Here is a 26,919-nt window from a genome sequence, read left to right as displayed (position 1 = left end):
TTAGAGATTGGCACAAAGCCCCGAGTTTTCCCTGCAATTCCTGAATTCAGAGGCACCACGCAGGCATTAACCCATATTTATCTTGAGGTCTGCCAAAGATGAATGCAAGTAGATGGGTGGCAGAGGTGAGATTTTCAAAGTCAGTGGGTTTTCTGGTTAAGAACAGGTGGGCGAGAGTTTGGGCTCCTCTTCTCTCATAGATGAAAATAACTGACAGGTTTTTACAAGATTTATGTCACAATCTAAAAATGATTCATTCTCCAAGGCATGAAATAGTTCTTGCTTTATAAAAATAGTACTGCGATTAAAAAAAAAGCACTTCTGCCAAAGGAACCATGTTCCAACACCGCAAACAAGGTGTTCTGCTTAAACAGAACAAGATACACCACCCCCATCCATCCCTTCCTTCCCTGTTTCCCTCCCAACTTGAGTTGTGTCATTCGCACCAGTGTCCTGGGTGGTAGGGATGCTACAGCCACCTAAGGCAAGGAGCCCTGGGAGATGGGAGGGCTTCCATGGTTAAGCACACCAGAACTGAAGCGCAAAGGGTCAGCTGTCTTCATCTAGAATCTCTGGATGTTCCTTCCAGAAAGCATCCCCGATGATATCGCAGTGCAAGGGCACTGGCTTTGTCCTGGTCCGGGTCACTGCCATCTTTTTTCCTTCCATTTCTGTTGGCAGCTTAATTTCTTCTGTCATCACTTCATCCACCTACAGGTAAAAATAAAGTAGTGACATTGTTAACTCAGGAGTGGGTTTGGGAGAGAAAGGAAAGATGTGGGGATAGTTCACTTTTTATCTTCATATACTTCCGACTGCCAGATTTGAGATATATATAGATATAAATATGTGTATATATATGCGCATATATGTATGTGTGTATATATACATGTATATATATAATCTCAGTATGCATGAAGTTCTTTATAATTAAAAATAGTTTTAAAAAGGTTATGTTATCTGAGCGCAGTGGCTCACGCCTGTAATCTCAGCACTTTGGGAGGCTGAGACATGCAGATCACTTGAGGTCAGGAGTTCGAGACCAGCCTGGCCAACATGGTGAAACTTTGCTTCTACCAAGAATACAAAAATTAGCTGGAAATCCCTTGAACCCAGGAGGTGGAGGTTGCAGTGAGCCGAGATGGCACCACTGTACTCCGGCCTGAGCAACAGAGCAAGACTCTGTCTTAAAAAAAAAAAAAAAAAAAAAGGGTTATACTATTCTGAAGCGATCTTAGGAACAAAGAAAGGATTCCATGTTCCTCATTAGCAATAACTATAGAATTAAAGGTATTTCTTACCTTCCACCTGCATTAAGAAGTATCCAAGTCTGTACCAAAGAACAAATGTTTTGAACAGCTCAAAGAGCTGGAGTTGCCAGTGGAATGACTAGCTCTCAAGGTACTTCTTGGTACTTGAAAACATTCATTTCAGAAAAAAAAAAAAACTTTACATGGAAGGAAATAAATTTAGAGAAATCATTATGCCCAACAGCTGGTACAGAGAGAAAATATTGGTAAAATTAAGGATATAGGTAAATGTACAGGCTTATTACAGAATATTAAGGTAAGTATGAATGTCAAGGGAATCTCATGATATTTATGAAAATAGCAAACCCTCATATACATCGTCTCTTAGTGCCTCATATTACAGTTGTCGTGGGATGGAGAGACCATTTAATGGTATTATCCAGTATGAAAGCACAAATCCTCGTACCTGTACTGTATCCTTTTTAAACTATTTTATCGGATACAGGGACAGCTTACAACACAGAAAAATAAAGGCACTAATTCTAAAATTCTGTAATTCTACTTATGTATGGGAGATTTCAGACCACTACTGACTGACAAAATGCACATTAAAAATAAGAATCTATGGCCTCTCCTCTTGGAAAGGTTTGCATTAGCAACTGGAGTCACATCAGCATACAGGCAGCAGGGAGGGCACAGCTTGGAATGGACACAGGCTCTCTTTTTTCCTGACTTCCATTTTTCTTTGAACATAACAGCATTACCTTCTGCCATATCAACACAGTCCCTTTCCTATACATCAGCGGCTCATTATTATAGTTGATGTTGAATTCAGAAAACAAAATCTCATTCTTGTCTGCTGCAAGAGTTCCCTGAGGAAATAAAAATAGATATTAAAAGCTCTGCATGTCTTCTTTCTCCCCTAATGCTACTATCCATTCGACCCACAACTTAAATTTCCACAATCAAGAAGTGGAAGGATTTTATCAAACATCTTATAGTTATTAGTAAATTTTCATCTTAAAGGCAATTATGATCTTATTTAGATAAAATTCTCTCCTATACCAAACACTGGCTTCACAAGTCAAGACTGAAAGGGAGTGGGGGGAATTAATACTGAGTACATATTATGTATTTGGTCCAATAAAATTTAGAAAGGTTATATAAATTCCCCAAGGTTAAAAGGTTGTCCTTATTCTTCTACAAAGAATCAAAATCTGAACTTGACTCTTCCAAACCTGGATATACCTACCAGTATGCCTTTTTTTTGAGACAAAGTCTCACTCTGTCGCCCAGGCTGGAGTGCAGTGGTGCAATCTCAGCTCACTGCAACCTCCACCTCCCAGGTTCAAGTGATTCTCATGCCTCAGCCTTCTGAGTTGCTGGGATTACAGGTGTGTGCCAGCACACCCAGCTAATTTTTGTAGAAAGTGGTCTCACCATGTTGGCCAGGCTGGTCTCAAACTCCTGCCATCAGTTGATCCACCCACCTTGGCCTCCTCAAAGTGCTGGGATTACATGTGTGAACCACCACGCCAGGCCCCAGTATTCCTATTATTGCTATATAAAAATCTCTATCATTACTATTATTAAAAATGACAACCATTTACTGAACAATCATAATGTACCACGCATTGTATTAGTAACTGTTACAGCTGGGCACAGTGGCATGCACCTGTAATCCCAGCTACTTGGGAGGCTCAGGTGGGAGGACTGCTGGAGCCCAGGAGTTCAAGACCAGCCTGGGGAAAATAGCGAGAACCCATCTCAAAAAATAAATAAATAGATAAAATAAAATACAAATAAAAGATGTTACAACACATTACCTCATTTCACAGTTAGTCATCCTACAAGTAGCATTGTTATAACAAAAATCAGTATTTATTAAGCACTTACAATGTGCTTCATACTATTCTGTGTTTTACATGCATCATGCCATTTAATTCTCACCATAAACCTATGAGGTAGAAACTACTATTTTCTACATTTTACCTATAAAGAACTGAGACAGAAAGGATAAAATTACACAGACGCATGATGTGAGTAGTTATTACGACATTTATGAAAGCAACAAACTCAGCACGAACTCTTCCCATACACAGAGGTCAAAAACCCAAGAAACTACAGGTGCCCAGCAGGGAAAATGGCAATGAGGGAAGAGGCCTGGTGGGACTGAAAAATTCAGTGCTGGCCGGGTGTGGTGGCTCACCGGCTCACACCTGTAATCCCACCACTCTGGGAGACCCAGGCAGGCAGATCACTTGAGGTCAGGAGTTCGAAACCAGCCTGGCCAACACGGTGAAACCCTGTCTCTACTAAAAATACAAAAATTAGCTGGGTGTGGTGGCATGCACCTGTAATCCCAGCTACTCGGGAGGCTGAGGCACGAGAATCGCTTGAGCACAGGAGGTGGAGGTTGCAGTCAGCTGAGATCACACCACAGTACTCCAGCCTGGGCAACAGAGTGAAACTGTGTCTCAAAAAAAAAAAAAAAAAAAAAAAAAAAATTCAGTGCTTAAGAGGGCAGTCATACACAGTCATACATGGCTCCAGGCAAGTGTCAGCAGGTGGGAATGCAGAGCCAGTGCCGTCAATTCCATTTTCCACGAGGAACACAAAGGCTCAGGGAGAAGCAGTAATTCATCCAGGATTACAGACCAAGCAGGCAGCAGAGCTGCTCCTATTATGATTTTTATATCCATTCAAAACAAAGCTGTAAAGGGATCTTAAAAGAAAGAAATGTAAATTTAACAAAAAAAAAGTTATGGGAGCGCCTACAGCAAACTGTCCCCAGTTAAGTATTAATGTAGTAAGATTTTATACCTGTAATCTCCCTTGGGCTTGTACTGGTGTTAGTCCAGATTGTTGTATAAGTGCCCAGAAAACTGTATTATAAAGATTATTGATGTGACCTGTGAGGAGAACAAAATAGTAACGTTTATATACATAAAATCTTTATTGAATATTCATTCTTCAAGGAATACTAGAGCCCTGACCCTCTCCTCTTTCAAAGTAAAGAGATCTCAGGGACATTTAGTGACTTGCCTGAAGTCCTACACAGGGAACATGGAGGGAAGGAGCAGGAGGGAAAAAACTTCATCCCTAACAACAGTTTTATTTGGTCATTTCAGTTATACATTATACAAATCTGTTCACTTGTGTGTTAATCCTAAGAATACTTTAGAAGTTATTTGATTTATATTATTTCAATCTCTTTTCCAGTTCTTCTGGAAAATTCAAACTAGAACAAGCAAGTAAAAGCCTCACAAACATCATCACAGTCACATAAGGCAAGGGTCACAATTCAAATACCCACTGAGGCTGGCATGAACATAAATGTGTAAAGCAGTGGGTGACCCCAGAGAAACAACAGGGAATGGCAGAGATTATGGCACACTGGCATTTGTGTGTGTGTGTGTGTGTAAAGGTAGCTGCCACTGCACAGGCTTTGTCCAGTACTAAGTAAGAATGCAGATCCAGTATTGCCACATCTGATTTTTTTAAAAAATAGAGATAAGGCGGCCGGGCGTGGTGGCTCACGCCTATAATCCCAGCACTTTGGGAGACCAAGGCAGGCGGATCACCTGAGATCAGGAGTTCAAGACCAGCCTGACCAACATGGAGAAACCCCATTTCTACTAAAAAATACAAAATCAGCTGGGCGTGGTGGCACATGCCTATAATCCCAGCTACTCGGGAGGCTGAGGCAGAAGAATCCCATGAACCCAGGAGGTGGAGGTTGCAGTGAGCCGAGACTGCACCACTGCATTCCAGCCTGGGCAACAAGAGCGAAACTCTGTCTTAAAAAAAAAAAAAATAGAGATAAGGAGTTTTTACATAAAATTTAATTTTTCAAATACTTTTAACTAATTGAAAAAATATTTAAATACTGCATTCTATACAGAGTATATGTCAAAACAAAGTATATGTGAGCCAATCCTGTATCAGTTCAACACCTGTAAGGCATGGAATTGGTGGTTTAACTACACGTGTTTATTTGGTGCCACTCACAATCTGCTTGTCGCCAGCTGAGGTAGTCCTTTAAGGTCTGGTTGCTGGGATACACCACGACTCTTCCGTCAAAGCCTGGGGGATACAGAAGGGGCTGGTCCTCAAAGTAATCCCGCCAATAAAACACATAGCTGGAGGCGAACTGGGAGGCCACGTGAGTCATGAACTTACTTGAAAATGTAGCGCACATTGGATGGAGCAAGAAAAAGAAAAATACACGGAATTAATTCAACACCATTGATAAGACCTGTGGGTACCACAGAGAGATTACACAAATTGCCCAGAAAGCCAGGAGATAAAATGCATTTGGCTAAGAAACACCATTTTAATACCTTGGTTCTATATTTTTTTTTCTTCTTTTTTTGGGACAGAGTCTTGCTCTGTTGCCTGGGCTGGAGTGCAATGGCGCCATCTTGGCTCACTGCAACTTCTGCCTCCTGGGTTCAAGTGATTCTCCGGCCTCAGACTCCTGAGTAGCTGGGATTACAGGTGCAGGCCACTACGCCCAGCTAATTTTTGTATTTTCAGTAGAGATGGGGTTTCACCATGTTGGCCAGGCTTGTCTCAAACTTCTGACCTCAAGTCATCTGCCTGCCTCGGCCTCCCAAAGTGCTGGGATTACAGGTGTGAGTCATCACACCTGGCAAGTTACGTATTTTAAATGCAGCCTGCCTCTCCTTCCAGTTCTATTAAGTAACCTACTGATACTAAATCTTTCCCTATAGGATGTGATACGAATTTATGATTCAAGGGGTATTTTTAAATTTTATTTTATTTTTTAAAAGATGGAATCTCTCTGTCCCCCAGGCTGGGGTGCACTGGCACAATCATAGCTCACTGCTGCCTCAAATTCCTTGGCTCAATGGATCCTCCTGCCTCAACCTCCTGAGTAGCTGTGACTATAGGCACATGCCACTGAGCCCAGCTAATTTTTAAATTTTTTGAGATGAGGTCTCACCATCTTGCCCAGGCTGGTCTCAAACTTCTGGGCTCAAGTAATCCTCTCCCTCACCCTCTCAAAGTGTTGGGATTACAGGCGTGAGCCACCATGCCTGACCTGTTTGTGTTTACAGTCATGAATGGAGGAAAACCATTGTTGTAAAAAAAATGCCAATTCAGGCTGGGCATGGTGGCTCATGTCTGTAATCCTAGCACTTCGAGAGGCCAAGACAGGAGACCTGCTTGAGGCCAGGAGTTTGAGACCAGCCTGGGCAACACACAGAGACCCCACCTCTATTAAAAAAAGGAAGAAAGAAAAAACCAATTCATTATATGATTTGTTTCCCATACAGCGTTTCAAAATACTACCAAATCAATCAGATTTGTTTATTTTCTAATGAGATCTCTCTTGAACAGTGTAATGCAATGCATGTAGAGACTATCATGGCTAAAGCCAACCTATGAATTGTTAATATTACATTCTTATGGTCTCTGTTTCTAATCTTAATGTTCAATGCCAGGTCAGTCTAGAAACCAATCTTATGGGGCATGTGGGGGAAGAATCAGACAAAAGAGGCACACAGAATGCTTGGCTATCAGATGGAAGTACAACAATCTAAACAGGAAATATACATGTACTCTGCAGTTACAAATACTGCAGACATCATCTGTAGCCTGTAAGTCTGCGATTAAGATAAACAGAAAACAAGATGCTAGGAGGAAATATTCTGAAGAAAGGACGAAGGTCATGGAATTACCTGGCTCTTCTTTTAAACCAATTGGTTTTCCGCTTGAACACAAAGCTGTACTCATCACTCTGTCCATACGCAATCACAATATCCTCTAGTTCTTCCATCACAGTCTGGGCACATTTGGTCATCAGCTGGAGAGCACGGCTGTCATTGGGTTTTGCAAAGTTGTGCTTCTCAGCAAACCTTCATAGGGGAAAGAGAAAAGAGGAGAAAGCACGGATGGAAGCCTGTCATTAACAACATGCTCTGTTGCTAGATAACAGAGGCTGTTTGGAGGAAGATAATGTAATAGCACTGTGAACCCAAATGCTCAACTAGCCACAACCTGATTCATTTTCTTAAGAACTTAGTTTTTTTCCTGCCTTGAAACTGAGAAAACCAGACATAAATGCTAAGCCTCAACTCTCCTTTCTGTGAAATGGGAATAAAAGAATATTTACCTCATTGGGTTGTCCTGAAGATTAGGCAGAAGATAAAAGTAATCATACCTAGCTCCTAGGAAGTGCTCAATACATGTTAGTTATAATAATCATTAATAATGCAGCCCTCTTTAAAGATTAAATTCCCATCTTTCTATTTCTTTCTCCCCCTCCCTCTTTTTCTGAGACAGGGTCTTGCTCTGTCACCCAAGCTGGAGTGCAGTGTCCGATCACCGCTCACTGCAGCCTTGACCTCCCAGGCTCAAGCGATCCTCCCACCTCAGCCTCCCGAGTAGCTGGAACTACATGTGTGCATCACTGCGTCGGGCAAATTAAATTTTTTTCTTTTTCTTTCTTTCTTTCTTCCTTCTTTCTTTCTTTTTTTTTTTTTTTGTTTTTGTAGTGGCGGAGTTTCACAAACAACAACAACAACAAAAACAAAACAAAAACAAAAAACCTGGTCTCCAACTCCTGGCCTTAAGTGATCCTCCTGCCTCCCGCGCCCAGCCTTCTCTTTTTTTCTGACTCTCTGTTGAATCTAGTCCATGTGGCCCGTTACTGATAATGAAGCACAGACGTTAAGTATTGCCCACAAGCAAGGCTTACACAGACTTCTGAACAGTCAGCATTCAAAGATATCTAACAGAATAGCTAGGCAATTGGCTTAAGAGCTTAAATATTGTGCATGAGAGTGACTTTTAACAATAGGTCCTTGCTAACAGGTCTCTGTTCACTTAACACGGGCACTCCAAGCCAGATCCTCATCACGGGGGCACATCGCCCATTCAATTACGCTAACAGCCAGTGTTCAGGCACTGTCCTAGCCAACACGCAGGGCGGGGCGATGCTCCATGCTGCGCACTCATTGGCTACCGCGTTACCCCGGTAACCGTGACTGGGGCTGGAGAGAGGATTTGCAAGGGTAGAAGCTGGATTCCCCGGAAGCGCTGGCGCTCCGCGACGCCCCGAGTCGAGCTCGCTCACCGATGGAAATTCCGGCCGTCCAGCCGCACGACCACCCAGCAGTGGGCCAGGCAGGTGTCGTCAGCCTCGAAGTCCCTCACGTACTCGAACCTGCTTTTTGCCATGGTCGCCCCCAATCTCAGGTACCGTCTCAGAGTGATGGAAGTGGTGGCCAAGGAATCGTGAACCTTAACTTTACAGGCGCCCCACATTCTCCCTGCGGAAGGGAAAGGGCCAGATAGCCCCGCCCCGGAAGTGTTCTCTTCGCGGCTGCTCTAGCCGTAGGGCGGTCATAGTCTCTCTCGCCTCTCCCTGTAGTTCTTAACCTCCCGGGGGAAGAGGATGGAGGTTTAGGTTCCTCCGTTAGCACCTCTCATGCTTGCTTCTTCCTCCTCCCGTCCTGCGGCAAATGACTCTCACGAGGTTTTTAAAAATTATTTTTTATCTGCTGGTCTTGACTTACTGGCGAAAGGAATCAGTGTCCCCGTTAGTGCCCAGATCAAAATCATACCCCCACCTAAAAAAAAAAAAAAAAATTCTTTTTCTGACGTTTGAAGGTGTAGCTGTGATGTTTCCCCTTTTCTTAGTGGCATTTATTAACTCGCTGTAGAAAATCTGGAATACACCAAAACTATAGTTAACAAAATTAACACTTTGTTTCTCCGTCTTTCCCATCAAAGCATTGTGGATGGTTCCTTTCAGTCTTTTTTCTTTTTGTGTATGTAGGTTTACACAGGGAATGCACAAGATTGGAATTATTTGCCTATACAATGTTTATCTATTTTTCCACTCAGCTTGAGCATTTGCCAATATCATCAATTATTCCAAAGTGTGATTTTTAAAAGAAAAATGGACTCAATATTCCAACATATGGGTATACTAAATTGATTTATTCAACTTTTTCACCATTAAATAATCACAGAACCATTTAATGGTTGTTCAACAAGAACAAGATATCTTGTTGCTGATGGATAATAGTAAAAATAAAATCCTAATATTTGTGTCATACTTTGTGATTTACAAAGCTCTTTCAAATTCATTACCTACTTACTTACTTTTTTTTTTTTTTCCATCCTCAAGAAAGATATTCAGGCCAGGCACGGTGGCTGACGCCTGTAATCCCAGCACTTTGGGAGGCAGAGGCAGGAGGATTGCTTGAGCTCAGGGGATTCATACCAGCCTTGGCAACGTAGCAAGACCCCTGTTCCTACAAAAAAGAAAAAAAAAAATTATCCAGGCGTGGGTAGCCCATGCCCGTAGTCCTAGCTAGGGGAGAATGAGGTGGGAAGATACTTGAGGCCAGGAGTTCGAGACTGCAGTGACCCATGATTAGCTACTGCACTCCAGCCTGGGTGACAGAGCAAGAATCTGTCTCTAAAGAAAAAGAAAAATATTCAAACAATATAAATCCTTTTATATGTAGTAAAAAGTCCCTCACTGACTCCTAACAACATACTTTAGGCAGTTACTGTTACCAGTTTTTTGTGTATCCGTACAGGGATCTATATCAGTATGTTTTATATCCTCATAATAGTACCACAAATGGTTGTCATCACTCCTTTGATGCTCAGAGTAACATCAGAGGGATGCAAAAGAGGAACTGGGATTTCACCTTTACAAAGGGGAAATCTGAGACTCAGAAAAAAATAATTTACATAAGGTCACATATGTGGCAGGACCAAGACATAAATTATGACATCCTGCATCTTTTCTTTGTTTCTGTTGCTGTGAAGTCAGTTTTCTGTAGGTTATCATTCCTCACCTTTTATTTCCACAAACTGCTCTCTCCAAGCTGACCAGGAGACAACCAAATTTTACCTCCTCTAGGAGCCCTACTTTCATTAGGTGAATTTTTCAAAATTACTTATCAATATAAATTCATGATTTTTATTTTTTTTTTATGTGTATGTTTTCGAGACAGAGTCTCACTCTGTCACCTAGGCTGGAGTACAATGGCATGATCTCAGCTCACTGCAGCCTAGACCTCTTGGGTTCAGGTGAACCTCCCACCTCCCTTTCTAGTAGCTGGGACTACAGGTGTGTGCCCCATGCCCACCTAATTTTTGTATTTTTTTTGTAGAAAGGGGGTTTCCCCATCCACATCCCACACTGGGGGATGAGACTCCTATCAGGGATGGGCTGATTATAAAACAAGCCAATTGGCTTTGGGTTGCTTTGCAGTGAAATGCATAGTAGAAGTACTACGCTGTCTTCTCCCATAGCATCTATATGGTCTTTACATAAATTAAGCATTAAAATAAAAGCATAGCAAGGAGGTCTTAAGACGCTAATCTGCCCTTTAATAAAAGGGTTATAAAAGGTTTGTAAAGTTTTCACCTCACGGTCAAATTGGTTAGGATTAAATGGAATAATCTATAAGGTTTCATGTAAATGAATTGAGGTTAACATTAATAAATTAATGCAAGGGTAAAATTTTGCTTTGAACAAAATTTTCATGTCATAGTAAAGGCTAATGAAAGGTTTTTGCCTTTTGAGTCATCATTTTGGCAAAATAATTTATGGCAATCTGGAAATTGTCCTTCCTGATACCTGACTTTTTTTGGTTGGTTCAGAGGGCCCCGAAACATTCAGAAAAGAGGTAAATAGGATCATTTGACATGTTTAGTCACATGAGATTGCCAAAATGATGTCCAATCTTCTTTAAGTTATATTTTGATGAATAATACTAATATATGTTCCAAAATTGTATGGGATTTCTAAAATTCTAATGTCTAAGTATATGGGATTAATCATAATTAAGGGTAAAGTTATCGTAAACCATGAAGATAAATAAATTTGATCAGTCATATTTTTAACTATCCTGGAAATTTTTCATTCACAGCCAATTGTTGCCTTGCTTTGTTCGTTCTCAAAAGATGGTTTATAATCAAGATATATAAAGGAATTTAACAGGTGTTCTCAAATGCAGGTTTTTAATAGCTTTAAAGATTGTGTAACATTGAAATAAAGAATGTAGGGACTCATAAAGAACTGACATGTTGACAAATATCAAGCAAAATAAAAGTTAATGAAGTGGACTACACTCAGAAAGTTAAAGCAACCTTTTTAACCTTTGCTTGGAATATTGTCAATCTTTGTTTTGATTTTCAGAGTCAAGGAAAGTTATTTTAAACTAAAACAGAAGAATCGCTTGAACCCGGGAGGAGGAGGTTATAGTGAGCCAAGATTGCGCCACTGCACTCCAGCTTGGGTGACAGAGCAAGACTCCATCTAAAAAACAAACAAACAAACAAAAAACAAAAAAAAAGTCTTACCTAAAATTCCTTGGGGAACAGTTTCATCAAAGCCAATCCAAAAGGCCTATGTCAAAATAACCATTCTTGCTGCACTTTATGCAAATAATCAGGCCAAGTATAAGACTAAAGTTTATTCATAATTAGTTTTTACCAAAATGAGGACTGGAGAGAAAAATTTTGCTCCAAAGCTTATCATACATTTGTCATTAAATCCTAGTCTCATTATTGTTTTTAAGCTTTTTGCCTACAATTTAGCCCTGCTTATTCCTGTGAATCAAGTGGTGATCTTCTGCAGCTTGGGGGGAGAAAAGGGATGGGTAACGTAAAAATATGAATCAATACGCTAGTTCTGGGCAATTATCTTGCAAATTCTGCCAGGTAATGAAAGTGAGTAAGGTGCCCATAACCTGGAGGTTTCTTTGGGAAAATAAAACCAAGGAACTTCATAGACCCCCAAAGGGGAATTCTATATCTTGGCAAGTAAAATTTTAGGTGGAAATTACCTGCCACACCACACTTGTGGGAACTGCTGTCCTCACTCTACTATTTGCATTAGGGTTATACATGGTAGCAACTTCTTTTTTTTTGTTTTGTTTTTTTAAATTTTAACTGATCCTTCTGATAGATTTTTTTAAATTATTATTATACTTAAAGTTCTAGGGTACATGTGCACAATGTGCAGGTTTCTTACATAGGTATACATGTGCCATGTTGATTTACTGCACCCATCAACTCATCATTTACATTAGGTATTTCTCCTAATGCTATCCCTCTCCCCTCCCCCCACCCCCCAACAGGCTCCGGTGTGTGATGTTCCCCACCCTGTGTCCAAGTGTTCTCATTGTTCAGTTCCCACCTATGAGTGAGAACATGCGGTGTTTGGTTTTCTGTCCTTGTGATAGTTTGCTGAGAATGATGGTTTCCAGCTTCATCCATGTCCCTGCAAAGGACATGAACTCATCTTTTTTTATGGCTGCATAGTATTCCATGGTGTATATATGCCACATTTTCTTAATCCAGTCTATCATTGATGGACATTTGGGTTGGTTCCAAGTCTTTGCTATTGTGAATAGTGCCACAATAAACATACGTGTGCATGTGTCTTTATAGTAGCATGATTTATAATCCTTTGGGTATATACCCAGTAATTGGATGGCTGGGTCAAATGGTATTTCCAGTTCTAGATCCTTGAGGAATTGTCACACTGTCTTCCACAATGGTTGAACTAATTTACACTCCCACCAACAGTGTAAAAGCATTCCTATTTCTCCACATCCTCTCCAGCATCTGTCGTTTCCTCACATTTTAATGATCGCCATTCTAACTGGCGTGAGATGGTATCTCATTGTGGTTTTGATTTGCATTTCTCTGATGACCAGTGATGATGAGCATTTTTTCATGTGTCTTTTGGCTCCATAAATGTCTTTTGAGAAGTGTCTGTTCATATCCTTTGCCCATTTTTTGATGAGGTTGTTTTTTCTTGTAAATTTGTTTAAGTTCTTTGTAGATTCTGGATATTAGCCCTTTGTCAGATGGGGAGATTCCAAAATTTTTTTCCTATTCTGTAGATTGTCTGTTCATTCTGATGGTAGTTTCTTTTGCTGTGCAGAAGCCCTTTAGTTTAATTAGATCTCATTTGTCTATTATGACTTTTGTTGCCATCGCTTTTGGTGTTTTAGTCATGAAGTCCTTGCCCATGACTATGTCCTGAATGTTATTGCCTAGGTTTTCTTCTAGGGTTTTTATGGTTTTAGGTCTAACATTTAAGTCTTTAATCCATCTTGAATTAATTTTTGTATAAGGTGTAAGGAAGGGATCCAGTTTTGGCTTTCTACATATGGCTAACCAGTTTTCCCAGCATCATTCATTAAATAGGGAATTCTTTCCCCATTTCTAGTTTTTGTCAGGATTGTGAAAGATCAGATGGTTGCAGATGTGTGGTATTATTTCTGAGGGCTCTGTTCTGTTCCATTGGTCTGTATCTCTGTTTTGGTACCAGTACCATGCTGTTTTGGTTACTGTAGCCTTGTAGTGTAGTTTGAAGTCAGGTAGCATGATGCCTCCAGCTTTGTTCTTTTTGCTTAGGATTGTCTTGGCTATGCAGGCTCTTTTTTGGTTCCATAGGAACTTTAAAGTAGTTTTTTCCAATTCTGTGAAGAAAGTCATTGGTAGCTTGATGGGGATGGCAATGAATCTATAAATTACCTTGGGCAGTATGGCCATTTTCACAATATTCTTCCTATCCATGAGCATGGAATGTTCTTTCATTTGTTTGTGTCCTCTTTTATTTCATTTGGCAGTGGTTTGTAGTTCTCCTTGAAGAGGTCCTTCACATCCCTTGTTAGTTGGATTCCTGGGTATTTTATTCTCTTTGCAGCAATTGTGAATGGGAGTTCACTCATGATTTGGCTCTTTGTTTGTCTGTTATTGTTGTATAGGAATGCTTGTGATTTTTACACATTGATTTTGTATCCTGAGACTTTGCTGAATTTGCTTATCAGCTTAAGGAGATTTAGGGCTGAGATGATGGGGTTTTCTAAATATACAATCATGTCATCTGAAAACAGGGACAATTTGACTTCCTCTTTTCCTAATTCAATACCCTTTATTTCTTTCTCCTACCTGATTGCCCTGGCCAGAACTTCCAACACTATGTTGAATAGGAGTGGTGAGAAGAGGGTATCCTTGTCTTGTACTAGTTTCAAAGGGAATGATTCCAGTTTCTGCCCACTCAGTATGACATTGACTGTAGGTTTGTCATAAATAACTCTTATTATTTTGAGATACGTCCCATCAATACCTTGTTTATTGAAAGTTTTTATTGAGAGTTATTTATTGAGAGTTTTTAGCATGAAGGGCTGTTGAACTTGTTGAAGGCCTTTTCTGCATCTATTGAGATAATCATGTGGTTTTTGTCTTTGGTTCTGTTTATATGCTGGATTACGTTTATTGATTTGTGTATGTTGAACCAGCCTTGCATCCCAGGGATGAAGCCGACTTGATCGTGGTGGATAAGCTTTTTGATGTGCTGCTGGATTTGGTTTGCCAGTATTTTATTGAGGATTTTTGCATCAATGTTCATCAGGGATATTGGTCTAAAATTTTCTTTTTTTGTTGTGTCTCTGCTAGGCTTTGGTATCAGGATGATGCTGGCCTCACAAAATGAGTTAGGGAGGATTCCCTCTTTTTTTATTGATTGGAATAGTTTCAGAAGGAATGGTACCAGCTCCTCTCTGTACCTCTGGTAGAATTCGGCTGTGAATCCATCTTGTCCTGGACTTTTTTTGGTTGGTGGCTATTAATTATTGCCTCAATTTCAGAGCCTGTTATTGGTCTCTTCAGGGATTCAACTTCTCCCTGGTTTAGTCTTGGGAGGGTATATGTGTCCAGGAATTTATCCATTTCTTCTAGATTTTCTAGTTTATTTGCATAGAGGTGTTTATAGTATTCTCTGATGGTAGTTTGTATTTCTGTGGGATCAGTGGTGATATCCCCTTTATCATTTTTTATTGCATCTATTTGATTCTTCTCTCTTTTCTTCTTTATTAGTCTTGCTAGCAGTCTATCAATTTTGTTCATCTTTTCAAAAAACCAGCTCCTGGATTCATGGATTTTTTGAAGGGTTTTTTGTGTCTCTATCTCCTTCAGTTCTGCTCTAATTTTAGTTATTTCTTGCCTTCTGCTAGCTTTTGAATGTGTTTGCTGTTGCTTCTCTAGTTCTTTTAATTGTGATATTAGGGTGTCAGGTTTAGATCTTTCCTGCTTTCTCTTGTGGGCATTTAGTGCTATAAATTTCCCTCTACACACTGCTTTGAATGTGTCCCAGAGATTCTGGTATGTTGTGTCTTTGTTCTCATTGGTTTCAAAGAACATCTTTATTTCTGCCTACATTTCGTTATGTGCCTGGTAGTCATTCAAGAGCAGGTTGTTCAGTTTCCATGTAGCTGTATGGTTTTGAGTGAGTTTCTTAATCCCGAGTTCTAATTTGATTGCAGTGTGGTCTGAGAGACAGTTTGTTGTGATTTCTATTCTTTTACAGTTGCTGAGGAGTGCTTTACTTCCAATTACGTGGTCAATTTTAGAATAAGTGCAATGTGGTGCTGAGAAGAATGTATATTCTGTTGATTTGGGGTGGAGAGTTCTGTAGATGTCTATTAGATCTGCTTGGTGTAGAGCTGAGTTCAATTCCTGGATATCCTTATGAACTTTCTATCTCATTGATTTGTCTAATGTTGACAATGGGGTGTTAAAGTCTCCCATTATTAGGTCTCTAAGGACTTGCTTTATGAATCTGGGTGCTCCTGTATTGGGTGCATATATATTTAGGATAGTTAGCTCTTCTTGTTGAATTGATCCCTTTACCATTATGTAATGGCCTTCTTTGTGTCTTTTGATGTTTGTTGGTTTAAAAGTCTGTTTTATCAGAGACTAGGATTGCAACCCCCCCCCACTTTTTTTTTTTTTTTTTGCTTTCCATGTGCTTGGTAGATCTTCCTCCATCCCTTTATTTTGAGCCTATGTGTGTCTCTGCATGTGAGATGGGTCTCCTGAATACAGCACACTGATGGGTCTTGACTCTTTATCCAGTTTGCCAGTCTGTGTCTTTTAATTGGGGCATTTAGCCCATTTACATTTAAAGTTAATATTGTTATGTGTGAATTTGATCCTGTCATTATGATGTTAGCTGGTTATTTTGCCTGTTAATTGATGCAGTTTCTTCATAGCATCAATGGTCTTTACAATTTGGCAAGTTTTTGCAGTGGCTGGTACCAGTTGTTCCTTTCCATGTTTAATGTTTCCTTCAGGAGCTTTTGTAAAGCAGGCCTGGTGGTGACAAAATCTCTCAGCATTTGCTTGTCTGTAAAGGATTTTATTTCTCCTTCACTTATGAAGCTTAGTTTGGCTGGATATGAAATTCTGGGTTGAAAATTCTTTTCTTTAAGAATGTTGAATATTGGCCCCCACTCTTTTCTGGCTTGTAGGGTTTCTGCTGAGAGATGTGCTGTTAGTCTGGTGGGCTTCCCTTTGTGGGTAACCTGACCTTTATCTCTGGCTGCCCTTAATATTTTTTCCTTCATTTCAACCTTGGTGAATCTGACAATTATGTGTCTTGGGGTTGCTTTTCTCGAGGAGTATCTTTGTGCTGTTCTCTGTATTTCCTGAATTTGAATGTTGGCCTGCTTTGCTAGGTTGGGGAAGTTCTCCTGGATAATATCCTGAAGAGTGTTTTCCAACTTGGTTCCATTCTCCCCATCACTTTCAGGTACACCAATCAAATGTGGATTTGGTCTTTTCACATAGTCCCATATTTCTTGGAGGCTTTGTTCGTTTCTTTTTACTTTTTTTCTCTAATCTTGTATGCTCACTTTATTTCATTAATTTGATCTTCGATCACTGATATCTTTTCTTCCACTTGATCGAATCAGCTATTGAAGCTTCTGCATGCATCACGAAGTTCTCGTGCCATGGTTTTCAGCTCCATCAGGTCATTTAATGTCTTCTTTACGCTGTTTATTCTAGTTAGCCATTTGTCTAACCTTTTTTCAAGGTCTTTAGCTTCCTTGCAATGGATTAGAACATGCTCCTTTAGCTCAGAGATGTTTGTTATTACCGACCTTCTGAAGCCTACTTCTGTCAACTCGTCAAAGTCATTCTCCATCCAGCTTTGTTCCGTTGCTGGTGAGGAGCTGTGATCCTTTGGAGGAGAAGAGGCACTCTGGTTTTAGAATTTTCAGCTTTTCTGCTCTGGTTTCTCTCCATCTTTGTGGTTTTATCTACCTTTGGTCTTTGATGTTGGTGATCTACAGATGGGGTTTTGGTGTGGATGTCCTTTTTGTTGATGTTGATGTTATTCCTTTCTGTGTATTAGTTTTCCTTCTAACAGTTAGGTCCCTCAGCTGTAGGTCTGTTGGAGTTTGCTGGAGTTCCACTCCAGACCCTGTTTGCCTGGGTATCACCAGCGGAGGCTGCAGAACAGCAAATATTACAGAACAGCAAATATTGCTGCCTGATCCTTCCTCTGGAAGCTTCGTCCCAGAGGGTCACCCACCTGTATGAGGAGTCTGTCGACCCCTACTGGGAGGTGTCTCCCAGTTAGGCTACATGAGGGTCATGGACTCATTCAAGGAGGCAGTCTGTCTGCTCTCAGAACTCAAACACTGTGCTGGAAGAACCACTGCTCTCTTCAGAGCTGTCAGACAGGAATGTTTAAGTCTGAAGAAGTTTCTGCTGCCTTTTTTTCAGCTATGCCTTGCCCACAGAGGTGGAATCTATAGAGGCAGTAGGCCTTGCTGAGCTGTGGTGGGCTCCACCCAGTTCAAGCATCCAGGCCACTTTGTTTATGTACTCAAGCCTCAGCAATGGCGGACGCCCCTCCTTCCACCAGGCTGCAACCTGGCAGGTCGATCTCAGACTGCTGCGCTAGCAGTGAGCAAGGCTCCATGGGGGTGGGACCCACTGAGCCTGGCACGGGAGAGAATCTCCTGGTCTGCCAGCTGCTAAGACCATGGGAAGAGCCCAGTATTTGGGCGGGAGTGTCCCGTTTTTCCAGGTACAGTCTGTCATGGCTTCCCTTGGCTAAGAAAGGGAAATCCCCTGACCCCTTCTGCTTCCCTTGTGAGGTGATGCCCCACCCTGCTTCGGCTCTCCCTCTGCGGGCTGCACCCACTGTCCAGCCAGTCCCAAAGAGATGAACCAGGTACCTTAGTGGGAAAATGCAGAAATCACTCATCTTCTGCGTCGATCACACTGGGAGCTGCAGACCAGAGCTGTTCCTATTCGGCCATCTTGGAACGGACCTCCCATGGTAGCACCTTTAAACTGAAATATTGGACAGAGAGTTTCCATTGCTGTAGTATTTTGCTTAATTATTATCTTTATAGCAGGGATAATAGTTGACAAAAAGGAAGCATGAAAGTTTTACCATCACTGAGTCTGCTAGGCCTTTTTTTGGGTTTAGTAATGCAGTTTTAAATGAAACATGCTGCTTTTGGATTAACACCTCTAGTAGAGTAGAGGAAAATCTACAGGTACTTAAAAATCAAATCAGCTGGGTGTGGCAGCTCATGCCTGTAATCCCAGCACTTTGGGAGGCTGAGGCAGACAGATGACCTGAGGCCAGGAGTTCAAGACCAGCCTGGCCAACATGGTGAATCCCTGTTTCTACTAAAAGTACAAAAAATTAGCCAGGCATGGTGGCACGCATCTATAATTCCAGCTACTCAGGAGGCTGAGGCAGGAGAATTGCTTGAACTCAGGAGGCGGAGATTGCAGTGAGCTGAGATCACACCATTGCACTCCAGCCTGGGCAACAACAGCAAAACTCCATCTCAGAAAAAAAAAAAAATCAAATCATAATTATTGACAGGCTCAGGAAAAATGACAGCTTCAGCTCTGAGTGGCTACAATCCCTTTTTAATAAATTCCAGTCTTCTTTATGGAATTGGTTAACCCCTTTTTTAAGCACTCTCTTGCTTATATGTCTTGTATTGATATTTGGAGCCTATATACTCAATACTATAACTCAAATTGTTTCTTCTCACCTAGAAGCAATCAAACTCCAAATCGTGCTGTAAACTGAAACACACATGGAGATGCCATTCTTCTGAGGACCGTTAGATGCACCCCAGGAGGAGCCCTAGCTGCTGTTCCCTGTTGGACTCCCCTTTTCAGCAGAAAGTAGCCAGAAAGAATCATCACCCAAAACCCTCTAACAGCAGTTAGTGTGGCATCTCCATAGTGGGGAATGTTGTAGGAAGAGAGGTCCTTGGGAAGTTTTCTTTTTTTTCTTTTTTTTTTTTTTTGAGACAGAGTCTCACTCTGTCGCCCAGGCTGGAGTGCAGTGGCGCGATCTCGGCTCACTGCAAGCTCTGCCTCCCAGGTTCACACCATTCTCCTGGCCCAGCCTCCTGAGTAGATGGGACTACAGGTGCCTGCCACTGCACCCGGCTAATTTATTCTTATTTTTATTTTTTTATTTTTAGTAAAGACGGGGTTTCACTGTGTTAGCCAGGATGGTCTCGATCTCCTGACCTCATGATCCTCCCACCTCGGCTTCCCAAAGTGCTGGGATTACAGGCGTGAGCCACCATGCCTGGCCAAGGGAAGTTTTCGTTTTTTAAAGCATCTCCGGAAGTTTCTTGTAAAGCCTGGGCTCTTAGCGCCAGCCCAGCAACCTTTGATATGCAAATACTGACCATTAGAAAGTGGGCCCACCCAAACATGGAGATTCCTGTGGCCTTCCTGCCCTCTCCTCACATGATCCTGGCAACATGGCCGCCTCCACATATCCCCAGGAGTATAGAACATCATGGTGCCCTACATTTGCATATTAAAAGGCTAGGGTGGGAGGGTCAGCTTTTTACAGGCTACGTGAATGTCATGCCTAGTCAAACCAATCCCTTGAGCCCTATGCAAATCAAACACCACCTCCAGCCTCTGCATATAGACCTGGCTGGTATCCCTGCCAGGTGGGAACCTCCTCTTTTGGCTTTGGAGCCCCCATCCCTGTGTCTCTGTACGGGGGAGCTTCTTTCTTCTGTCTTCTCCCTTCCTTCTTGCCTATTAAACTCTCCGCTCCTTAAAAGCAAAAAAAAAAAAAAAGAAAGAAAGAAAAAAACAGGGTTTCCCCATGTTAACCAGGCTGGTCTCCAACTTGTGGGCTCAAGCTATCCGCATGCCAAAGCGCTGGGATTACAGGTGTGAGCCACTGTGCCCAGCCCTGAATTCATGATTTTTAAAAATGTATTTTCCAGGCCCAGTGCGGCGGCTCATGCCTGTAACCTCAGCATTTTAGGAGGCCAAGGCGGGCAGATTGCTTGAGGCCAGGAAATTGAGACCATCCTGGCCAATGTGGTGAAACTCTGAGCTAAAAATACAAAAATTAGCCTGGCATGGTGGGGCATGCTTATAAATCCCAGCTGCTCGGGAGACTGAGGCATGAGAATCGGTTGAACCAGGGAGGAGGAGGTTGCAGTGAGCTGAGATCTCACCACTGCACTCCAGCCTGGGCGACAGATCCAGATAATGTCTCAAAAAATAAAGTGTATTTCCCAGCTCTGTCCATTGGGTGGAGATAAAATGACACTCCAGAAGCAATAAGCATCCAGATCTTAACTTCAAATTACCATTACCCATGAAAACGAAAATAAACTCTTTGAAGAAGTGGCTGGCTCCACTTTGTGGCAGAGAAAATTCTAGGCAAGCCTGGGACATTGTGTTGTCCCAGAAAGGAAGAAAATGCTCAGACTAATGAGTGTATCTCAAAAAAGATGAGCCAGCTTAAAGGGGTTCCCACTGGCCAAATATGAGATAATTTGAGCATTGATAAAAATAATAACTATAATTGATTGCAATTGTATTGCAATTGTATTGATAGCACCTGTAATCTTAGCTACACGGGAGGCTGAGGCAGGAGAATCGTTTGAACCCAGGAGGCAGAGGTTGCAGTGAGCCAAGATAGCGCCATTGCACTCCAGCCTGGGTGATAAGAGCGAAACTCCGTCTTAAAAAAAAAAAAACAAAAACACACACACCAAAAAACATAATCAGACATATTCAGAATGCGGGGTATTATGTAAGATCACTGACTTGGCTTCTTCAAAAAGTAAATTTTATCAAGAAGAACAATATCTTTGAACATGTGTCCTAGGAGAAAAAAAGAAGAAAATGAAAAAGGAGGAGAAACAAGGAAGAAAGAAAAGGTAAGTGGGGGGCTGGGCATGGTGGCTCACGCCTATAATCCAAGCACTTCGGGAGGCCGAGGCGGGTGGATCACTTGAGGTCAGGAGTTGGAGACAAGCCTGGCCATGATGGGGAAACCTTGTCTCCACTGAAAATATAAAAATTAGCTAGCATAGTGGCTCATGTCTGTAATCCCAGCTATTCAGGAGGCTGAGGGAGGAGAATTGCTTGAACCTGGGAGGCAGAGTTTGCAGCAAGCCAAGATTGTGCCACTGCACTCCAGCCTGGCCAACAGAGCAAGACTGTCTCAAAAAAAAAAAAAAGAAAGAAAGAAAGAAAAAGTAAGTGGGGACTGTTCCAGAATAAGAGATTTAAGAGACATAACAACCAAATACAGTGCAAAACTCTTGACTGGATACTGGCCTAAAAACCATTAAAAACAGCTCTAAATTCACTGGGGAAATCTGCAATTACAAACAACCCTAGGTTTTAGTGGTTTGTAAAACAAAAGTTTATTTCCTGTTCAAGTCACTTGTACTGCCAGTTGACTATGGTTATATTCCTGATAGCTGTTTTGATCCCTGTGTCTTATTCCAAAACCCAGGAAATGATTAGAAAAGCTTCTACACCACACAATGTGCATCTTGCTGCTCACAATATATTTGCTGAAGCAATATGGCCAAGCGCTAAGATTATAGGGGAGGAGTGTGTCATCTTCCCATAGAGAAGAGGCAAGTGAATACTTTTGAGTAATAATACAATCTATTGCCACTCTTTATTAGTGGATACTAGGGAATTTTTAATTTTACAGGTATAATAATGTAGTGTGTAAAAGACTAATCTTAGAAGACATATTAAGTATTTAGGGATGAGATAGTAACAGTAAAAAAGTAGATTGGTAGTAAAAGCAAAAGTGGCAAAATGTTAACAACTATTGAATCTAGTGGTGGTTTTATGGGTGTCCATTATTATTATTATTTTTTTAACTTTTCTACATGTTATGGGTGGAATTGTGACTCACCTAAAATATGTTGAAGTCCTAACCCTTATACCTGTGGATGTAACTTTATGTGGAAGTAGAGTCTTTGCCCTATTGGCTACTGTAAGCAATTAAAATGGGGTCATTAGGGTGTGCCTTTAGTCCAATATGACTGGTTTTCTTATAAGAAAACAGACACACACAGAGAGGAAGAATGGCACCTGAATAAGGAAGCAGAGATTGGAGTGATGCATCTACAAGCCAAGAAAGGTCAAGGATTGTCCTTGACAAGGCTGAGGCAGGAGAATCACTTGAGCTTGGGAGGTGGAGGTTGCAGTGAGCTGAGATGGTGCCACTGCACAGAGACAGGGTAAGTCTCTGTCTGAAAAAAATAATAATAATAATTGAGATCACAGATTTGGACTGCAGAAACTGAGCTTTAAATTATCAAAGTGACAGGAAGATTAGGAAATCTGCCAAATGTTGGTTAGGGATGAACCAGAATGATTTGACAGGGCATATTTGAATGAACTGATAGAATAAACGTAATAGATCAATATTGAACTAAGATGAATCAAGAAACTGGTTATGGTAAAGATAACTGCCATTTTTTTGAGCACTCGCAAATTGCTATGTGATGCTGCATAAACCTTGTATAGGTCATCCTTTTTCATCCTCAGAATAATCCATTTTACAAATGAGAAAACAAACAGAGGCTTATAGGGATTAAAAGTCTGCACTTTTAGCCACAACACTCTCCTGCTTCAATAAAACAGTTAGCACATACTATGTCCCTGGTGCTGTGCTAAGCACTCAGGATACATTATCTAGACCCATCCTCTCAGCCATCTTGTTGAGAAGTATTATTCTCCTTACTTATCAGATACCTACAAGAGATACAATAACTTCCTTCAATACTATGTATGGGGAATGAGGGAAGCTGGGAGACTCATCCAGATCACTGTCTTTAGAGGTGAATTCTACCTAGATCCTACCTACTCGCAGGGTTCTGACAGGTGGGGAAGATAAGACGACTATACTGCAAGGGAAAACATGGTGGGTGTCATAGAGTTCCCACAGACAAAGCACCATAAGAATCCCCAGAAAGAATGTTACTGAAGGGGAAAAGTAAACCCTAAATTTATTTGAAACTCACAAACCGTTTTGTAAAATTCTGCACACAGAGAATATAAAATGGTGTAGCTGCTATGGAAAACAGTATAGCAGCTCCTCAAAAAATTAAATATAGGGCTGAGCATGGTGGCTCACACCTGTAATTCCAGTGCTTTGGAAGGTCGTGTGTGGAAGACTACTTCAGCCCAGGAATTCAAGACCAGCCTGGGCAACATAGCAAAACCCCATCTCTAAAAAAAAAAAAATTAAAAACAACCGCTGGGTGCGGTGGCTCATGTCTGTAATCCCAGCACTTTGGGAGGCCGAGGCCAGGGGATCATGAGGTCAAGAGTTTGAGACCAGCCTGATGAACATAGTGAAACTCCGTCTCTACTAAAAATACAAAAATTAGCTGGGTGCAGTGGCGTGCGCCTGTAATCCCAGCTATTCAGGAGGCTGGGGCAGGAGAACGGCTTGAACCCAGGAGGCGAAGGTGGCAGTGAGCCGATATCGCACCACTGCATTCCAGCCTGGGCGACAGGGCAAGACTCGTCTCAAACAAACAAACAAACAAAAAATTGAATTACCATTGATCCTGCAATTTCACTTCTGGGCACATAGCCAAAAGAATTGAAAACACAGTCTCAAAGAGATATTCGTACAGCCATGTTCATAGCAGCTTTATTCACAATAGCTAAAATGAGGAAGGAGCCTAAGTGTCTATTAATGGATGAGTGAATAAGCAAGATGTGGTATGCATACACAATGAAATATTATTCAGCCTTAACAAGGGATGAAATTCTGACACATGCTACAACATGAATGAATCTTGAGGACATTATGCTCCGGGAAATAAGCCAGTCACAAAAAGACAAATACTGTGTGATTGCACTCATATGAGGTGCCTACAGTAGTCAAATTCATAGAGGCAGAAAGTACAATGGTGGTTGCCAAGGGGTTGGGGAGAAGGGAATATGGAGTTGTTACTTGATGGGTACAGAGTTTCTATTTTGTAAGGTGAAAAGCATTCTGCAGATTGGTTCATAACAATGTGAATGTAGTTAACACTACTGGATTGTATACTTAAAATGGTTAAGATGGTAAATTTTATATTCTGTGTATCTTAGCATAATTAAAAATAAATTAAAAATCTGCACACAACAGGTGTTTATGACCTAACTGGACACTGGCCTCTATTTTTATTTCTCAAATTTTCTGTTACTTAGAAGATCACTTGCTCACTGCAGGCTGACACAAAGAAAAATAATTTCCTTTGGCATAAAAGTCATATTTCATTTGACTTGATGCTGACTCATTTGGTTTGTGCTAAAAGCTGCATTATGTAAATGAAATTTACATAATGGATGGTGAGGAGGGGAAAGAAGAAGAAATAATTTGTGTCTAAAATCTCCTTTCTCCTCTAAACCACTCTAATCTAATTTCTGCCTTGGAGTAATGTATATGCTTACAGGAATGACTGCCTATGTGGTTTTGAGGTAGATATAAGCATTAGGACATACCAGGATATACAAGGGTATAAAATTTAGAACTATTATTCCAGAATAAGTTTATGACTACAAGGAGTTATAATTATTATATTTGTCCTGCATTTTTTAGGCATTGCTTACATAGGTCAGGGTGAATGGATTTTATTTCTAAAGAGTCATTGATTGTGTGTCCTTAAAAGGACACGTTCAAGTTAACTACTCATTCTTTCTCTACTTAACAGGGGTTCCAGAAGTCGTGAGGATGTGGTTGACGGAGGGCTTGGAAAAAGATGTTAGGAAAAGAGAAAGGAAATTAAATGTATGTTGCCTAGTCCCACTTGACCTTGTTCCATTTAATTCCACAAATGTACTCATTCATTTAACAAGTATTTCTTGATTTATTTCTATGTACCACGCACCAAGGCTATCACGCAACAGCAAACAAGACAGCCATGCTGCCTGCCCGGTGGGGTTCGCGGTCAGCTGGGAAAGACAGACCTGATGACAAACAATTGTGTGAAGTGTTGTGAATCAGGCTGGAGGCCTGGCACTGGTGGCGGGTGTGGCTGGGGATAGTCCATGAAGTTTCCCCTGAGGAAGCAGTACTTAAATTGAGACCCAATAATGAGATCATAAGACAGCATGCTTACACGTTTCTGGAATCCTTGAATTTTAATGTTGGGTGAATGTTTTGCCACAACATTTTGCTTGTATAAGACTTTGGAAAGGAACCCTGAGTAGTGTGAATTTCTATATCATGGGTCAGCCAATTAATAAACACTGATTGAGCACCTTCAATGTGTGAGGGCACTGGATGATGTGTGAGGTGTCTGGGCCAACTGAGAATCATTTTGATATTTCAGATATCCAGGACTGATTAAATGGAAGAGATAGACAAAAGAAAAAAAAAAGAACTTTGTGTCCATAGGTACTGACTAGGAGGATATCATTGATAATTATACCTTCTGGACATAAGAAACTTATTCCAAACCATATTCTTATACGTTATTCATTTTTTTTCCTCTCTCAATGAGTCTGTAGGGGAGATAAGACAACAATTTTCTCCATTTTATGAGAAAAGAAACAAATATTATGGGGATTAGTTAAGTGATTTGCTCAATATCCCACAACTTTCCAAACTAGGATTAGAACCCAGGCCTTTTGACACCAAGTCCAAGGTCCCCTCCACTCTGCCACCTTGCCTTTCCATGCTTGTCAGGAATGAAGTAGATAGCTGTTGTCTTTACCTGCCCAGCATTTCATTTTTCTGACTTTGGACCAGGGAAGCCCAGCTGTCCTTTCCCCACCTTCAGGCCATGTAGTCCAGGTGGAGATAATCCCTCCTCACCTATTGCTCCAGGGTGAGCACACGGCCAAGACCACTGTCATGTCCTAGTGTGAACTGGATAAAGATCCCTCTCTCCTGTCACACACAGTCCTGAACCAGGATAAAGGCTTGGTGAATGCGGCCCTCGCTGGATTTCAGCCCCTGCTTGTCTTTTTTTGCAATGAACAACCTGCACAAATATCTGTGGCCTTCCTAATGACTGAGACCTAGCCAGTAAGGTTCTGAGATGTGGATCTGACCCAAGCCAGGTCAATGAGACAGTCTGGCCCTTTGCTAGGATGACGAGGAAAGACAGGCTATCTTCCCATTAGAATTGTTACACTGGTGGCCATGTTGCCTTCAAGAGGGAAGAGACCACCCAAGATTTCAGTTTACACAAAGGAAAGAAAATAGGACAGATGGAGACAAAAACTGTGATAACATTGAGCACCACACTTGGAGCCAGTGCTACCCCTGGACTCATAAGTTCCTGGAGAGGGGGACTTTGCTTCATATGTTTCAAAGCTGAATCCCTCATGCCTAGAACAGTGCCTGACACAAAGGAAGCAATCAATAAATATCTGTTGAATAATTGAGCTGATAAATTCCTTTTTTGTTTTTCTTTTTTGTATATGTAACTGGGTTGTTGGAAATCTCAATTCAATGGGGAGTATAAATAAAAAGTAACTTTATTTTTCCCAGTAACTCTTCTCTCATGTTCTCCTTTCTTACTGGTTAGCA

The 26,919-nt window shown here is 41.2% G+C and overlaps 1 protein-coding gene and 1 long non-coding RNA gene across 4 annotated transcripts in view; one reads left to right on the top strand and one right to left on the bottom strand.

The window, feature by feature from the left end:
- Positions 1-211: 211 nt before the first annotated feature.
- The window catches only part of THG1L (tRNA-histidine guanylyltransferase 1 like), a 43,000-nt gene continuing 16,292 nt past the window's right edge, over positions 212-26,919 (bottom strand). For 2 of the 3 annotated variants that reach the window (XM_063665316.1, XM_063665317.1), the window contains 8 exons: positions 18,293-18,410; positions 9,390-9,541; positions 8,356-8,949; positions 6,959-7,135; positions 5,262-5,431; positions 4,074-4,162; positions 2,015-2,122; positions 265-711 (listed from right to left, as the gene is read on the bottom strand). In XM_063665316.1, the coding sequence (XP_063521386.1) occupies positions 550-711; positions 2,015-2,122; positions 4,074-4,162; positions 5,262-5,431; positions 6,959-7,135; positions 8,356-8,546 (897 nt within the window). In that variant the 5' untranslated portion in view covers positions 8,547-8,949; positions 9,390-9,541; positions 18,293-18,410 and the 3' untranslated portion in view covers positions 265-549. Of the gene's footprint in view, positions 712-2,014; positions 2,123-4,073; positions 4,163-5,261; positions 5,432-6,958; positions 7,136-8,355; positions 8,950-9,389; positions 9,542-18,292; positions 18,411-26,919 lie in introns of those variants that run through there. The other variant, XM_054489109.2, reaches the window with a different exon arrangement.
- On the top strand, positions 8,303-26,883 carry LOC129037196 (uncharacterized). The gene is made up of 3 exons (XR_008502744.2): positions 8,303-8,477; positions 25,094-25,170; positions 25,275-26,883. It is a non-coding gene; the product is annotated as an uncharacterized LOC129037196 (long non-coding RNA).

The sequence above is a fragment of the Pongo pygmaeus genome, chromosome 4, assembly GCF_028885625.2.
Source record: "Pongo pygmaeus isolate AG05252 chromosome 4, NHGRI_mPonPyg2-v2.0_pri, whole genome shotgun sequence".
Taxonomy (NCBI): domain Eukaryota; kingdom Metazoa; phylum Chordata; class Mammalia; order Primates; family Hominidae; genus Pongo; species Pongo pygmaeus.
This window is presented reverse-complemented; position numbering and strand designations above follow the sequence as displayed.